The 18,669-nt window shown below is 30.2% G+C and overlaps 1 protein-coding gene across 1 annotated transcript in view; it reads right to left on the bottom strand.

Moving 5' to 3' along the window:
- Positions 1-530: 530 nt before the first annotated feature.
- Positions 531-18,669, bottom strand: part of znrf3 (zinc and ring finger 3) — a 233,203-nt gene continuing 215,064 nt past the window's right edge. The window contains exons 6-8 of the mRNA XM_061932186.1: positions 10,650-10,817; positions 6,578-6,680; positions 531-2,572 (exon numbers count right to left, since the gene is read on the bottom strand). Coding sequence (XP_061788170.1) covers positions 1,065-2,572; positions 6,578-6,680; positions 10,650-10,817 — 1,779 coding nt within the window. The 3' untranslated portion in view covers positions 531-1,064. The remainder of the gene's footprint in view (positions 2,573-6,577; positions 6,681-10,649; positions 10,818-18,669) is intronic.

The raw sequence follows: 18,669 nt of genomic DNA, 5'->3' as shown, positions 1-18,669 counted from the left end.
TTATATGTATATAATATGTATATATTTTATATGTATATAATATATATATATATATTTTATATGTATATATATATATATATATATATATATATATATATATATATATATATATATTTTATATGTATATAATATATATATATATATTACATATATTACATATACACACACCTTAAAATAAAACTGTTGCGGACAGTTCATGTCAAAACCCGGAAATCAGGCTTCGCTACGCATTTTAAAATAAAGCCAGCCGCGGAACGGTTCAAGTTGGAGTTTAATTTACCGTTGGGAAATTAGGCTTCACTATAATTCTTAAAATAAAGCCAAATGTCAAACAGTTCAAGTCGTAGTATAACTTTCTGGGGGGGGGGGGAATAGCTTTGCTACGCATCTTAAAATAAAGCCAGCTGTAGGACTATTTATGTGAAAAATGTTCCCTTCCTGGGGAAAATTAGGCTTTGCTACACTTCTTAAAATAAAGCCAAATGTCGGCCAGTTTAAGTTGGAATTTAAGCTTGCCGGGGGGGGCTACCTGTCCGACAGTTTAAGTCGGAATTTCAATTTCCAGGGGGAAATCAGGCTTCACTACGCATCTAAAAAGAAACTGTGAAGCGAGCGCCGCCTGTATCGTACCGATGTTTGAAACTCGTCCGCCTTTGGCAAAAAAAAAAACCTAACATCCTAACGTCTGACTTCTTACGTTTGCCGTGCAGTTGGTGAACAACTTGTGATGACGCTAACGTAGCGAAGTACCACCGCGACAAGCAGAGAAATGAAAAAAAAAGGGGAAGAATGCGTCGTAATTGAACAGAACAATAGCGCTTGGTGGCAAGGACCCGTTTGAGGGTCTTGAGAAAGGTTCCCTGCCATGGCGGTACCATCTAGGGCCAGGCGTTATAGGCAGTGAGTGATCCTGCGCCGATTAAGAAAAGTGGCGCCTGCTGGTTCCTAATTGAAAGAGCGGCGTGTGCGGCCACAGGAATGAGGGCGAGCGGCGACACATTCCTGTGGTGACAACATTCAAGAGAGCAAAAGGCAACTGAAGGTTTGAATGACTGCTGCGCTTTTTAAACGCCGACCCCGCCCTCAGTACTGGAGAGTTGCGGGCGAAACAACGCTCTGGTCTCCTCCGCCTGCCTGCTCGACTGCGACGAGGCGAAGAAGTCCTCGCCGGGCTCGGCGTGCGCTTCCGTCTCCGGCAACAAGCCGCTGCGATGCGTCTCCTCGCCCATTTCGCAGTCGGTGTCCTCGGGTATTATGGGTATTCTCTGGTTGAGTTCGCAGCGGACCTGAGCCGAGCTCGCCTCGGAGTCGGCGTACTGTACGGTGACGGCGTAGTCCTCCGCGTAGCGCCCCCTGTGGACCTTCATCTCTTTGTAAAAACAGCGGGGCAGTCCGTCGTAGCTTATGGGCTCTGAGGGGGCGCACGAGTGCTCGGATGTAAAGTAGTTCTTGGAGGCGGAGCTATGAAAGTCAATCCCCCTGCGACAGCGTCCCGCTTGGTCCGCGTTGTGAGGAAGCGCCTCGGCCGCTGGCGGCTCCGCCGCGTCCCCGTGGGCCGGCTTCGCCCGGCGGTCCGTCCCGCCGGCCTCCGAAGCGGCGCCTGAGGTAGCACAAGTGCTGCTGTTCTCCCTGGGTTCCAGTGACGATCGACTGCTGCAGTTGGAGAGGTGGTCCCCCGCGGGGAGCTGGAGGCAGTCGTGTCCGGATGACTCCTCGGAGGGGACCGCTGAAGGGGCCACCTCCCCCGTGGAGCCCCTGTAAGGGCTCTTGCTCCGGTAGACGTACGGGTCGTAGTCGCTGCTCAGCGAGCTGCGGAAGGTGGAGCAGCTGCCGTAAACTCCCTGATTGCTGACCTCAGTGCAGTCCAACATGGAGTCGCTGGAGGAGCAGTGGCACTGGCCTGAGCTGCTGCTGCTGCTGTCGCTGCCCGGGCAGTCGCCCAGGTAGCCGCTGCACACCGAGCGGTGGCCGTGGTAGCAGCTCAGGCCAGACGCGCTCCCGCCCTCCCCGGCCGGCGCCACGTGCACCACGGTGGGGTACAACAGTCCCTGCTGGAAGGCCCTGCCGTGGTGGCCCTTGTGAGCCCCGCCCGGACCAGCCGCCGGCGCCGCGCCGCCCTCGGGCTGCTGGGGGAAAGTCAAGCCCTGAAAGTAGTAGTGCTGGTACATTGTCTCGTACTGCGAGAAGCACGCCGCCCGCGAGAAGTTGCGGCCGGCAAACTTTGGCCGTTTGATGGCGGCGTGGTGCGGCGGGGCTTGGTAGGCGGGGGGCCCCCCCCGGTGCTCCAGTCCGCAGTGGTGGTCCATGTGGAGCGCGGGGTGGTAGCTCCGCAGGAAGGAAGACGCCGACTGGGGCGGGTACAGGCCCTGAGGGTCCGGGTGCTGGTCCACCGTGAGTACCGTGACGGCGTTGCCGTGGGGGTCCATGCTGGTCCTCGTCGGGTAGGCGGTCACCTGGCCGGCGCGGTGGACCCTACCGGGATAGTGGACTGGCAGGACCACCCTTTGCTGGCGCCCGTGGACTGGGTTACCCGCGTCCATGCAGAAGGGGCCGGAATTTCCCTTCTTTTGCTCTGTGAGAAGAACAGAAGCAAATTTACACACTTTATTATTTTTTTTACATTTTTACACTTTCAAAAACTTTTTTGTATTCCTCTAAAAATCAGAACCTTTCTCCAATTGTTTTATTTTTATTCTTCTTGTAATATTTCTTTTTTGGAAGATTTTTTTTTTCCATAGAGAATATTTTATTTATTTATCAAGATTAGACTTTTTTTTACACTTTTTTCCCCTTAATATACCACTTGATCCCTAAAGTACAGTTTTCCTGTAAATAAAAGGAGAAATTGGAAAACTGTAGTACTATCACAACTATTTTCTATTTTTTGCCCCCAGAATATTAAAAACATTTTCTTAACAAAAACTTTTCTTCCTTTCTGCAAAAGTTTTATTTTTGAAATATTTATTTTCTGCCTCCAATAAAATCACCCAATTTTGTTCTCCCTAAACAGGACTTTTTTCCTTAATAAAAATATAAAAAAATTCTCGTGAAATTTAAAAGAATATATTTAAAAAATATAATTTATGGGGGGTAAAAAAATAGTGCACACTGTGAAGTTTTATTTTGTTTTTGAAATATTTATTTTCTGCACCCCCCCCCTCCAAAAAAAGGCAAATTTTCATTAATTTTATTGTGTTTTTCTTGTACTTTTTTCTTCATGGAAATAAAATAACATAATAAAATATAAAAAAAATTCATGTGAAATTTAAAAAAATATATATTTAAAAAATGTATGAAAAATATAATTTATGGGGGGTAAAAAAATAGTGCACACTGTGAAGTTGTACTTTGTACACTTGGTAGCAGTTTGAAAAAAAAAAAAATCATTATTAGATTACCATGACTACAGGTAATTTTTTTTTCTTTTTTAAGAAATTACAGATTTTCTCCTATAATATCAACTGTTTTTTTTCTCTCTAAAAAGGACTTTTTTCCTAAATAAAAATATTTTAAAAAAAAAGTCTGGTAAAATTTTAAAAAAGATATTAAAAAAATGCATGAAAAATAAAATGTATGGGGGGTAAAAAATAATGCACTCTGTGAAGTCGTACTTTGTACATTTGGTAGCAGATTTTTCCTTAAAAAAAAAAAACCTTGAAGAAATATGTTTTCATCATTTAGTGTTTTTCCTAAATATAAAATATAACTAATCTAGTAAAAAAAATATATTTTTCCTGTTTTTTTCTCCCTAAACAGGACTTTTTTCCTTAATAAAAATATAAAAAAATTCTTGTGAAATTTAAAAAAATATATATTTAAAAAATGTATGAAAAATATCATTTATGGGGGGTAAAAAAATAGTGCACACTGTGAAGTCGTACTTTGTACACTTGTTAGCAGATTTTTCCTTAAAAAAAACTTTTCTTCCTTTCTGCAAAAGTTTTATTTTGTTTTTGAAATATTTATTTTCTCCCCCCCAAAAAAGGCAATTTTTTTATTATTCATTTTTATTGTGTTTTTCTTGTACTAATAGAACATTACTACAACTTTTTTTTTTCATGGAAATAAAATAACATGCTTGAGAAAACCCTGTAACTGCATACCTTTGTTGAAAAATATTGTATTATATATATTACTTTTTTCCTTCAAATTCATTTTTCCTCAGAAAATAAATACTGTTTTTCTTGTAATTGTGCCATAATGGTGTTGAGAAAATATGACTTTTCAAAAATAGAAAAAAAAAACATGAATTTTGTGGTATTTTTAAAACATATTATTGAAAAATATTATTTAGGATTGTAATATAAATGTATTAAAAACAAAAGCAACTAAAACTGATCTGCGATAAAATCATAGTATTAAATGTATTAAAAATATGCACTTGGTAGCAGATGTTTATTTAGAAAAAAAAAACGAGAAAAAAAAACTTAAAGAAATATGTTTTCATCATAAGATTACTATGGCTACAGTGTTTTTCCTAAATATAAAATATAACTTTAATTTGGTGAAATTTTAATTTTTTTTCCTTGAAGAAAATACAGATTTCCTCCAATAAAATCACCCGTTTTTGTTCTCCCTAAACAGGACTTTTTTTCCTTAATAAAAATATTAAAAAATTCTTGTGAAATTTAAAAAAATATATATTTAAAAAATGTATGAAAAATATAATTTATGGGGGGTAAAAAAAATAGTGCACACTGTGAAGTCGTACTTTGTACACTTGGTAGCAGTTTGAAAAAAAAAAAAAATCATTATTAGATTACCATGACTACAGGTGATTTTTTTTTTTTTTTTTAAAGAAATTACAGATTTTCTCCTATAATATCAACTGTTTTTTTTCTCCCTAAAAAGGACTTTTTTCCTAAATAAAAATATTAAAAAAAAAAAGTCTGGTAAAATTTTAAAAAAGATATTAAAAAAATGCATGAAAAATAAAATTTATGGGGGGTAAAAAATAGTGCACACTGTGAAGTCGTACTTTGTACATTTGGTAGCAGATTTTTACTTAAAAAAAAAAACCTTGAAGAAATATGTTTTCATCATTTAGTGTTTTTCCTAAATATAAAATATAACTAATCTAGTAAAAAAAAAAATATTTTTCCTGTTTTTTTCTCCCTAAACAGGACTTTTTTCCTTAATAAAAATATAAAAAAATAATTGTGAAATTTAAAAAAATATATATTTAAAAAATGTATGAAAAATATCATTTATGGGGGGTAAAAAAAATAGTGCACACTGTGAAGTTGTACTTTGTACACTTGGTAGCAGTTTGAAAAAAAAAAAAAATCATTATTAGATTACCATGACTACAGGTGATTTTTTTTTTTTTTTTTTAAGAAATTACAGATTTTCTCCTATAATATCAACTGTTTTTTTTCTCCCTAAAAAGGACTTTTTTCCTAAATAAAAAAATAAAAAATAAAAAATCTGGTAAAATTTAAAAATAGATATTAAAAAAATGCATGAAAAATAAAATTTATGGGGGGTGAAAAAAAGTGCACACTGTGAAGCCGTACTTTGTACATTTGGTAGCAGACTTTTCCTTAAAAAAAAACCTTGAAGAAATATGTTTTCATCATTTAGTGTTTTTCCTAAATATAAAATATAACTAATCTAGTAAAAAAAAATATATTTTTCGTGTTTTTTTCTCCCTAAACAGGACTTTTTTCCTTAATAAAAATATAAAAAAATTCTTGTGAAATTTAAAAAAATATATATTTAAAAAATGTATGAAAAATATAATTTATGGGGGGTAAAAAAAAATAGTGCACACTGTGAAGTCGTACTTTGTACACTTGGTAGCAGATTTTTCCTTAAAAAAAAACCTTGAAGAAATATGTTTTCATCATTTAGTGTTTTTCCTAAATATAAAATATAACTAATCTAGTAAAAAAAATATATTTTTCCTGTTTTTTTCTCCCTAAACAGGACTTTTTTCCTTAATAAAAATATAAAAAAATTATTGTGAAATTTAAAAAAATATATATTTAAAAAATGTATGAAAAATATAATTTATGGGGGGTAAAAAAAATAGTGCACACTGTGAAGTCGTACTTTGTACACTTTTTCCTTAAAAAAAACTTTTCTTCCTTTCTGCAAAAGTTTTATTTTGTTTTTGAAATATTTATTTTCTCCCCCCCCAAAAAAGGCAATTTTTTTATTATTAATTTTTATTGTGTTTTTCTTGTACTAATAGAACGTTACTACAACTTTTTTTTCTTCATGGAAATAAAATAACATGCTTGAGAAAACCATAAAACTGCATAACTTTTTTGAAAAAATATTGTACAATATTTTCTCAAATTACTTTTTTCCTCAGAAAATAAATACTGTTTTTCTTGTGATTGTGCCATAATGGTGTTGAGAAAATATGACTTTTCAAAAATAGAAAAAAAACCCCCATGAATTTTGTGGTATTTTTATAACATTGAAAAATATTATTTAGGATTGTGATATAAATGTATTAAAAACAAAAGCAACTAAAAGTGATCTGCTATAAAATCATAGTGTTAAACGTATTAAAAAAATAAGCATTTTCCCCGGTCATGTTGCACAGTAAAGTAGTTGAGGGCCTCACCGATGATGTTGTGCCTGCAGTGGGGACAGGTGTGGTGCTGCAGCAGCCAAGGGTCCACACATTTCTTATGGAACCTGTGAGCACAGGGGATGACCCGCAGCTCCTGCAAGCAGGACAACAAAGATGTTAACACTCTTTATTGTCCACAAGGCGGCAGCAAATGCCTTGACTTGGCTTTGCTATGAGCACACTTCCTGTGTGCAACACTTAATTGTGTCTTTTGACCTCCTGACTAAGAAGAGTCCTTTTTAAGGGGGGTGGGAGTAAAGTGAGCCGCTTTGAGGCATGCTGGGAAAACAGGAAGCGTGAGCCTGGGATGTCATTGTGGGCAGCGTTATGTGTCCAGGTGTGCACTGAAAGGGACCCCCCCAAACAACAGGAGTGAAGATGCAAAGTCTCGGCGCACATCAGGGGAACTTCCCTCCTTTTGTTGCTGCTTCACAAAGTTCATGCTGATGTTTGTGTGCTGCCATTAAACACACACTTGTCTCCTACTTCCAGGCCACACACACACACACACACACACACACACACACGAACACAACTTTTTTCTTTGTATATTAGAAGAAGAAGAAAACTTGGGGGGTTGTTTTATTTGTTTAAAAAAGAAGAAAAATGCTCATATTTTACCATTAAAAAGCCAATTTGGTATTTTCTTTTTAAATTTTTGTCAAAAAAAAAAAATTGGTCAAAAAAAAAACTTTATTCTGGTGGAATCAAGACTTTATTCTAACATACATATATATATACATATATATATATATATATATATATATACATATGTGTATATATATACATACATACATATATACATATGTGTATATATACATACCGTATTTTCCGCACTATAAGGCGCACCTAAAAACCACAAATTTTCTCAAAAGCTGACAGTGCGCCTTATAACCCGGTGCGCTTTATATATGGATTAATATTAAGATTCATTTTCATAAAGTTTCGGTCTCGCAACTACGGTAAACAGCCGCCATCTTTTTTCCCCGTAGAAGAGGAAGTGCTTCTTCTTCTACACAAGCAACCGCCAAGGTAAGCACCCGCCCCCATAGAACAGGAAGCGCTTCTTCTTCTACTGTAAGCAACCACCCGCCCGCGTAGAAGAAGAAGAAGCGCGCGGATATTACCGTACGTTTCATTTCCTTTGTGTGTTTACATCTGTAAAGACCACAAAATGGCTCCTACTAAGCGACAGGGATCCGGTTCATGAAAAGACGCAATCTCTCCATCCGCACACGGACTACTATTTCACAGCAACTGCCTAAAGACTTTCAAGAAAAGCTGGCTACTTTCCGTGCATATTGTAAAAACAAGATAGTTGAAAAAAAGATCCGGCCAGAGAACATTATCAACATGGACGAGGTTCCACTGACTTTTGATATTCCTGTGAACCGCACTGTGGATACAACGGGAGCACGTACGGTGAATATTCGCACCACAGGGAATGAGAAGTCATCCTTCACTGTGGTTCTAGCTTGCCATGCTAATGGCCAGAAACTTCCACCCATGGTGATATTCAAAAGGAAGACCTTGCCAAAAGAGACCTTTCCAGCCGGCGTCATCATAAAAGCTAACTCGAAGGGATGGATGAAGAAAAGATGAGCGAGTGGTTAAGGTAAGTTTACGCGAAGAGGCCGGGTGGCTTTTTTCACGCAGCTCCGTCCATGTTGATATACGACTCCATGCGCGCCCACATCACGCTGGTTTTTAATATATTATTAAAGTTTGACTGACCTATCTGACTGTTTTTTTGACATTCCTTTAGCGCAGTTAGATGCGGCTTATAACACGGGGCGGCTTATAGGTGGACAAAGTTTTGAAATATGCCGTTCATTGAAGGCGCGGCTTATAACCCAGGGCGCCTTATGGTGCGGAAAATACGGTACATATATATATATATATATATACATATTTACATATATACATATATATATGTATATATATGGATGTATGTATATATACATATATGTATGTATGTATATAAGTATATATATGTGTGTATGTATATATATATGGATATATATATATATACATATATATGTATGTATACATACATCATACATATATATATGTATGTATGTATATATATATATACACATATGTATGTATATATGTATTATATACATATATATATGTGTATATATATATATATATACATACATAGATACATTTTCTACTGCTTGTCCCTTTTGGGGTCGCTGGAGCCTATCTCAGCTGCATTCGGGCGGAAGGCGGGGTACACCCTGGACAAGTCGCCACCTCATCGCAGGGCCAACACAGATAGACAGACAACATTTTTTTTCTTGAAAAAACAAAATTCAAAAGTAGAAATACGCATTATTTTTTGGAGATTATTCATAAAAGCAATGTGTGTTTTCTAGAAGAAAAATGAGGATGTTTTGGGGGAAACGTCTTTTTTTTCACAAATAATTTTTATTTTTTTACATTTAGTCTTTGTGGTACTTTTTTTTTTTTATAATCATATTTTTTACAAGGCGATTTGCTATGTTTTAGAGAGATAAAAACATTTTTTTTCTTGAAAAAACATAATTCAAAAGTAGAAATACGCATTCTTTTTTGGAGATTATTCTTAAAAGCAATGTGTGTTTTCTAGAAGAAAAATGAGGATGTTTTTGGGGGAAAGTCATTTTTTTCCACAAATAATTTTTATTTTTTTACATTTACTCTTTGTGGTACTTTTTTTTTTAATCAACATATTTTTTCCAAGGCGATTTGCTATGTTTTAGAGAGATAAAAACATTTTTTTTCTTGAAAAAACATAATTCAAAAGTAGAAATACGCATTATTTTTTGGAGATTATTCTTAAAAGCAATGTGTGTTTTCTAGAAGAAAAATGAGGATGTTTTGGGGGAAAAGTCATTTTTTTTCCACAAATAATTTTTATTTTTTTACATTTACTCTTTGTGGTACTTTTTTTTTTTTTATCAACATATTTTTTCCAAGGCGATTTGCTATGTTTTAGAGAGATTAAAACATTTTTTTTCTTGAAAAAACATAATTAAAAAGTAGAAAGACGCATTATTTTTTGGAGATTATTCATAAAAGCAATGTGTGTTTTCTAGAAGAAAAATGAGGATGTTTTGGGGGAAAAGTCTTTTTTTTTTCCACAAATAATTTTTATTTTTTTACATTTAGTCTTTGTGGTACTTTTTTTTTTTTTTTATCAACATATTTTTTCCAAGACGATTTGCTATGTTTTAGAGAGATAAAAACATTTTTTTTCTTGAAAAAACATAATTCAAAAGTAGAAATACGCATTATTTTTTGGAGATTATTCATAAAAGCAATGTGTGTTTTCTAGAAGAAAAATGAGGATGTTTTGGGGGAAAAGTCTTTTTTTTTTCCACAAATAATTTTTATTTTTTTACATTTAGTCTTTGTGGTACTTTTTTTTTTTTTTTATCAACATATTTTTTCCAAGACGATTTGCTATGTTTTAGAGAGATAAAAACATTTTTTTTCTTGAAAAAACATAATTCAAAAGTAGAAATACGCATTATTTTTTGGAGATTATTCATAAAAGCAATGTGTGTTTTCTAGAAGAAAAATGAGGATGTTTTGGGGGAAAAGTCTTTTTTTTTTCCACAAATAATTTTTATTTTTTTACATTTAGTCTTTGTGGTACTTTTTTTTTTTTTTTATCAACATATTTTTTCCAAGACGATTTGCTATGTTTTAGAGAGATTAAAACATTTTTTTTCTTGAAAAAACATAATTCAAAAGTAGAAATACGCATTATTTTTTGGAGATTATTCATAAAAGCAATGTGTGTTTTCTAGAAGAAAAATGAGGATGTTTTGGGGGAAAAGTCTTTTTTTTTTCCACAAATAATTTTTATTTTTTTACATTTAGTCTTTGTGGTACTTTTTTTTTTTTATCAACATATTTTTTCCAAGGCGATTTGCTATGTTTTGGAGAGATAAAAAGTCCTATTTTTTGTCAAATAAAAATAATGGATACATGAATTTCCCCTCACCCTAACAAAAAGTATTTTTTTACAAAAATGTCCTAGATTTTGTGTGAAAATAAATATTTGCATTACCTCGCCATCAATGTACTTTTCCAGACAGATGGCGCAGTCGGACGTGGAGCTGCTGCTCAGCGAGTCGGTCGGCCCACAGCTGCTCTCGCGTTGGCCTTTGCCTTTGGCCTTGAACTTGTGCGTGTCCATCTTCTCCAGCGCCTGCACCGCCATCCTGTTCATGGAGCTCTGGAGGAGGACACAGGACCACCTGATTAGAGACTCTCCAGTCAACAATTTAATGAGGTCAGTCGGGGTTTGACAACAACAACAAAGTGGCTTTTACCAACCAGGAAGTTGTACTGCTTCCCAAAATTAAACACACTTTTCCGAGCAAATGTGGTATTTAAAACGTTTTATTCTGGTGTGTCTCAGGGGAAAAAAATGTATTTAATGTATTTTTAACCAGGACAAAAAAAGGAAAATGGTGCACGACCCAGTGCACACTACCAAGTGCACACTGTGAAGTTGTACTTTGTACACTTGGTAGCAGTTTAAAAAAAAAAAAATCATTATTAGATTACCATGACTTTTTTTTTTTTAAGAAAATAAAATGTTTTTTTCTCCCTAAACAGGACTTTTTTTCTCCCTAAACAGGACTTTTTTTCCTGGTGAAATTTAAAAAATATATTTAAAAAATGTATGAAAAATACAATTTATGGGGGTGAAAAAACAGTGCATACTGTGAAGTCGTACTTTGTACACTTGGTAGCATTTTTGTCTTAAAAAAAACAAAACTTGAAGAAATATGTTTTCATCATAAGATTACTATGGCTACAGCGTTTTTCCTAAATATAAAATATAACTTTAATTTGGTGAATTTTTTATTATTTTTTCTTGGAGAAAAAACAGATTTTCTCCTATAATATCAACTGTTTACTTTCCTAAATAATAATATTAAAAAAAAATTCTGGTGAAATTAAAAAAAAAGATATTAAAAAAATGTATGAAAAATAAAATTTTGGGCGGTAAAAAATAGTGCACACTGTGAAGTCATACTTTGTACACTAGGTAGCAAATTTTTCCTTAAAAAAAAACCTTCAAGAAATATATTTTCATCATTTAGTGTTTTTCCTAAATATAAAATATAATTTTAATCTGGTAAAAAAAAATATTTTTATACATATTTTCTCCTATAATATCAACTGTTTTTTTTTCTCCCTAAAAAGGACTTTTTTCCTAAATAAAAATATTTTTAAAATTCTGGTGAAATTTAAAAAAAGATATTTAAAAAATGTATGAAAAATACAATTTATGGGGGTGAAAAATAGTGCACAATGTGAAGTCATACTTTGTACACTTGGTAGCAGTTTTTTCTTAAAAAAAATAAAAACTTGAAGAAATATGTTTTCATCATAAGATTACTATGGCTACAGCGTTTTTCCTAAATATAAAATATAACTTTAATTTGGTGAATTTTTTATTATTTTTTCTTGGAGAAAAAACAGACTTTCTCCTATAATATCAACTGTTTTTTTTTTCTCCCTAAAAAGGACTTTTTTCCTAAATAAAAATATTAAAAAAAAAAAAGTGGTAAAATTTAAAAAAAGATATTAAAAAAATGCATGAAAAATAAAATTTATGGGGGGTAAAAAATAGTGCACACTGTGAAGTCGTACTTTGTACATTTGGTAGCAAATTTTTCCTTAAAAAAAACCTTCAAGAAATATATTTTCATCATTTAGTGTTTTTCCTAAATATAAAATATAATTTTAATCTGGTAAAAAAAAGTATTTTTTTTCTTCTATACTATCAACTGGGTTTTTTTCTCCCTAAAAAGGACTTTTTTCCTAAATAAAAATATTTTTAAAATTCTGGTGAAATTTTAAAAAAGATATTAAAAAAATGCATGAAAAATACAAATTATGGTGGGTAAAAATAGTGCACAATGTGAAGTCATACTTTGTACACTTGGTAGCATTGTTTTCTTAAAAAAAAAAAAAACTTGAAGAAATATGTTTTCATCATAAGATTACTATGGCTACAGTGTTTTTCCTAAATTTAAAATATAACTTTAATTTGGTGAATTGTATTTATTTTTTTCTTAGAGAAAATACAGATTTTCTCCTATAATATCAACTGTTTTTTTTTTCTCCCTAAAAAGGACTTTTTTCCTAAATAAAAATATTTAAAAAAAAAAGTGGTAAAATTTAAAAAAAGATATTAAAAAAATGCATGAAAAATAAAATTTATGGGGGGTAAAAAATAGTGCATAAGTCGTACTTTGTACATTTGGTAGCAGATTTTTCCTTAAAAAAAAAACCTTGAAGAAATATGTTTTCACCCCAAAGGGAATAAGCGGTAGAAAATGGATGGATGGATGGGGCATTTAGTGTTTTTCCTAAATATAAAATATAACTAATCTAGTAAAAAAAAATATTTTTCCTGTTTTTTTCTCCCTAAACAGGACTTTTTTCCTTAATAAAAATAATATAAAAAATTCTGGTGAAATTTAAAAAAAGATATAAAAAATTTAAAAAAAGATATAAAAAGATATTTAAAAAATGTATGAAAAATACAATTTATGGGGGGTCAAAATAGTACACACTAACAAAAAAAACCTTGAAGAAATATGTTTTCATCATTTAGTGTTTTTCCTAAATATAAAATATAACTTTAATTTGGTGAATTTTTTTTTTTTTTTCTTAGAGAAAATACAGATTTTCTCCTATAATATCAACTGTTTTTTTTCTCCCTAAAAATGACTTTTTTCCTAAATAAAAATATTAAAAAAAAAAAAGTCTGGTAAAATTTAAAAAAAGATATTAAAAAAATGCATGAAAAATAAAAAAAAATTCTAAAAAAAAAAATAACTTGAAGAAATATCTTTTCATCATAAGATTACTATTACTACAGCGTTTTCCTAAATATAAAATAAAACAGGTGATTTTTTTTTTCTTGAAAAAATTACAGATTTTCTCCTAGAGTATCACCTGTTGTTTTCTCCCTAAACAGGACTTTTTTCCTTAATAAAAATATATAAAAAATTCTGGTGAAATTTTTAAAAAGATATAAAATTTAATAAAAAAAAAAAAAGGATTTAAAAAGATATCACATTTTTTTTATGAAAAATACAATTTATGAGGGGTAAAAATAGTGCACACTACCAAGTGTATACTGTGAAGTCGTACTTTGTACACTTGGAAGCAGTTTTTTCTTAAAAAAAAAAAACTTGAAGAAATAATTTTAAAATTTTTTTTTTCTTAGAGAAAATACAGATTTTCTCTATAATATCAACTGTTTTTTTTCTCCCTAAAAAGGACTTTTTTCCTAAATAAAAATATTTTTAAAAAAAGTCTGGTAAAATTAAAAAAAAGATATTAAAAAAATGCATGAAAAATAAAATTTATGGGGGGTAAAAAAATAGTGCACACTGTGAAGTTGTACTTTGTACACTTGGTAGCAGTTTGAAAAAAAAAAAAAATCATTATTAGATTACCATGACTACAGGTGATTTAAAAAAAAAAAAAATTTAAATTACAGATTTTCTCCTATAGTATCACCTGTTTTTTTTCTCCCTAAACAGGACTTTTTTTTCCTGGTGAAATTTAAAAAATATATTTAAAAAATGTATGAAAAATACAATTTATGGGGGTGAAAAAATAGTGCATACTGTGAAGTCGTACTTTGTACACTTGGTAGCATTTTTTTCTTAAAAAAAAAAAAAAACTTGAAGAAATATGTTTTCATCATTTAGTGTTTTTCCTAAATAGAAAATATAACTTTAATCTGGTAAAAAAAAATATTTTTCCTGTTTTCTTCTCCCTAAACAGGACTTTTTTCCTTAAAAAAAACCTTGAAGAAATATGTTTTCATCATTTAGTGTTTTTCCTAAATATAAAATATAACTTTAATCTGGTAAAAAAAATATTTTTCCTGTTTTTTTCTCCCTAAACAGGACTTTTTTCCTTAATAAAAATTATATAAAAAATTCTGGTGAAATTTAAAAAAAGATATGAAAAAATAAAAAATTTAAAAAAAGATATTTAAAAAATGTATGAAAAATACAATTTATGGGGGGTCAAAATAGTACACACTAACAAAAAAAACCTTGAAGAAATATGTTTTCATCATTTAGTGTTTTTCCTAAATATAAAATATAACTTTAATTTGGTGATTTTTTTTTTTTTTCTTAGAGAAAATACAGATTTTCTCCTATAATATCAACTGTTTTTTTTCTCCCTAAAAAGGACTTTTTTCCTAAATAAAAATATTTAAAAAAAAAAAAGTCTGGTAAAATTTTTAAAAAGATATTAAAAAAATCCATGAAAAATAAAATTTATAGGGGGTAAAAAATAGTGCACACTGTGAAGTCGTACTTTGTACATTTGGTAGCAGATTTTTCCTTAAAAAAAAAACCTTGAAGAAATATGTTTTCATCATTTAGTGTTTTTCCTAAATATAAAATATAACTTTAATCTGGTAAAAAAAATATTTTTCCTGTTTTTTTCTCCCTAAACAGGACTTTTTTCCTTAATAAAAATTATATAAAAAATTCTGGTGAAATTTAAAAAAGATATTAAAAAAAAAAAAAAGATATAAAAAGGTATTTTAAAAATGTATGAAAAATACAATTTATGGGGGGTAAAAATAGTACACACTACCAAGTGTATACTGTGAAGTCGTACTTTGTACACTTGGTAGCAGTTTTTTCTTAAAAAAAAAAAAAAAAACTTGAAGAAATATGTTTTCATCATAAGATTACTATGGCTACAGCGTTTTTCCTAAATATAAAATATAACTTTAATTTGGTGAATTTTTTATTTTTTTTTCTTAGAGAAAATACAGATTTTCTCCAATAATATCAACTGTTTTTTTTTTCTCCCTAAAAAGGACTTTTTTCCTAAATAAAAATATTTTTTTTAAAAAAGTGGTAAAATTTAAAAAAAGATATTAAAAAAATGCATGAAAAATAAAATTTATGGGGGGTAAAAAATAGTGCATAAGTCGTACTTTGTACATTTGGTAGCAGGTTTTTCCTTAAAAAAAAAACCTTGAAGAAATATGTTTTCACCCCAAAGAGAATAAGCGGTAGAAAATGGATGGATGGATGGGGCATTTAGTGTTTTTCCTAAATATAAAATATAACTAATCTAGTAAAAAAAAATATTTTTCCTGTTTTTTTCTCCCTAAACAGGACTTTTTTCCTTAATAAAAATAATATAAAAAATTCTGGTGAAATTTAAAAAAAGATATAAAAAATTTAAAAAAAAGATATAAAAAGATATTTAAAAAATGTATGAAAAATACAATTTATGGGGGGTAAAAATAAATAGTGCACACTGTGAAGTTGTACTTTGTGCACTTTGTAGCAAATTTTTCCTAAAAAAAACCCTTGAAGAAATATGTTTTCATCATAAGATTACTATGGCTACAGCGTTTTTCCTAAATATAAAATATAACTTTAATTTGGTGAATTTTTTATTATTTTTTCTTGGAGAAAAAACAGACTTTCTCCTATAATATCAACTGTTTTTTTTTTCTCCCTAAAAAGGACTTTTTTCCTAAATAAAAATATTCAAAAAAAATTCTGGTGAAATTAAAAAAAAAGATATTAAAAAAATGTATGAAAAATAAAATTTTGGGCGGTAAAAAATAGTGCACACTGTGAAGTCATACTTTGTACACTTGGTAGCAGTTTTTTCTTAAAAAAAAAAAAAACTTGAAGAAATATGTTTTCATCATAAGATTACTATGGCTACAACGTTTTTCCTAAATATAAAATATAACTTTAATTTGGTGAATTTTTTATTATTTTTTCTTGGAGAAAAAACAGACTTTCTCCTATAATATCAACTGTTTTTTTTTTCTCCCTAAAAAGGACTTTTTTCCTAAATAAAAATATTTAAAAAAAATTCTGGTGAAGTTTAAAAAAAAGATATTAAAGAAATGCATGAAAAATAAAATTTTGGGCAGTAAAAAATAGTGCACACTGTGAAGTCATACTTTGTCCACTTGGTAGCAAATTTTTCCTTAAAAAAAACCTTCAAGAAATATATTTTCATCATTTAGTGTTTTTCCTAAATATAAAATATAATTTTAATCTGGTAAAAAAAAAGTATTTTTTTTCTTTGGAGAAAATACATATTTTCTCCTATACTATCAACTGGGTTTTTTTCTCCCTAAAAAGGACTTTTTTCCTAAATAAAAATATTTTTAAAATTCTGGTGAAATTTAAAAAAAGATATTAAAAAAATGCATGAAAAATACAAATTATGGTGGGTAAAAATAGTGCACAATGTGAAGTCATACTTTGTACACTTGGTAGCATTGTTTTCTTAAAAAAAAACAAACTTGAAGAAATATGTTTTCATCATAAGATTACTATGGCTACAACATTTTCCTAAATATAAAATATAACTTTAATTTGGTGATTTTTTTTATTTTTTTCTTAGAGAAAATACAGACTTTCTCCTATAATATCAACTGTTTTTTTTTCTCCCTAAAAAGGACTTTTTTCCTAAATAAAAATATTTAAAAAAAAGTCTGGTAAAATTTTTAAAAAGATATTAAACAAATGCATGAAAAATAAAATTTATGGGGGGTAAAAAATAGTGCACACTGTGAAGTCGTACTTTGTACACTTGGTAGTAGTTTGAAAAAAAAAAAAAAATCATTATTAGATTATCATGACTACAGGTGATTTTTTTTTTAAAGAAAATACAGATTTTCTCCTATAGTATCACCTGTTTTTTTTTTTATCCCTAAACAGGACTTTTTTTCCTGGTGAAATTTAAAAAATATATTTAAAAAATGTATGAAAAATACAATTTATGGGGGTGAAAAAATAGTGCATACTGTGAAGTCATACTTTGTACACTTGGTAGCAGTGTTTTCTTAAAAAAAAACTTAAGAAATATGTTTTCATCATAAGATTACTATGGCTACAACGTTTTTCCTAAATATAAAATATAACTTTAATTTGGTGAATTTTTTATTATTTTTTCTTGGAGAAAAAACAGACTTTCTCCTATAATATCAACTGTTTTTTTTCTCCCTAAAAAGGACTTTTTTCCTAAATAAAAATATTTAAAAAAAATTCTGGTGAAATTAAAAAAAAAGATATTAAAAAAATTTATGAAAAATAAAATTTTGGGCGGTAAAAAATAGTGCACACTGTGAAGTCATACTTTGTACACTAGGTAGCAAATTTTTCCTTAAAAAAACCCTTCAAGAAATATATTTTCATCATTTAGTGTTTTTCCTAAATATAAAATATAATTTTAATCTGGTAAAAAAAAAAGTATTTTTTTTCTTTGGAGAAAATACATATTTTCTCCTATACTATCAACTGGGTTTTTTTCTCCCTAAAAAGGACTTTTTTCCTAAATAAAAATATTTTTAAAATTCTGGTGAAATTTAAAAAAAGATATTTAAAATATGCATGAAAAATACAAATTATGGTGGGTAAAAATAGTGCACAATGTGAAGTCATACTTTGTACACTTGGTAGCATTTTTGTCTTAAAAAAAAAAAAAACTTGAAGAAATATGTTTTCATCATAAGATTACTATGGCTACAACGTTTTTCCTAAATATAAAATATAACTTTAATTTGGTGAATTTTATTTTTTTTTTCTTAGAGAAAATACAGATTTTCTCCTATAATATCAACTGTTTTTTTTCTCCCTAAAAAGGACTATTTTCCTAAATAAAAATATTTTTAAAAAAGTCTGGTAAAATTTTTAAAAAGATATTAAAAAAATGCATGAAAAATAAAATTTTGGGCGGTAAAAAATAGTGCACACTGTGAAGTCATACTTTGTACACTTGGTAGCAAATTTTTCCTTTAAAAAAACCTTCAAGAAATATGTTTTCATCATTTAGTGTTTTTCCTAAATATAAAATATAACTAATCTAGTAAAAAAAAAAAATTTTCCTGTTTTTTTCTCCCTAAACAGGACTTTTTTTCCTTAATAAAAATTATATAAAAAATTCTGGTGAAATTTAAAAAAGATATAAAAAAAAATAAAAAAAAGATATAAAAAGATATTTAAAAAATGTATGAAAAATACTTAACTTGAAGAAATATGTTTCCATCA

Source organism: Nerophis lumbriciformis, linkage group LG03 (assembly GCF_033978685.3).
Source record: "Nerophis lumbriciformis linkage group LG03, RoL_Nlum_v2.1, whole genome shotgun sequence".
Taxonomy (NCBI): Eukaryota; Metazoa; Chordata; class Actinopteri; order Syngnathiformes; family Syngnathidae; genus Nerophis; species Nerophis lumbriciformis.
This window is presented reverse-complemented; position numbering and strand designations above follow the sequence as displayed.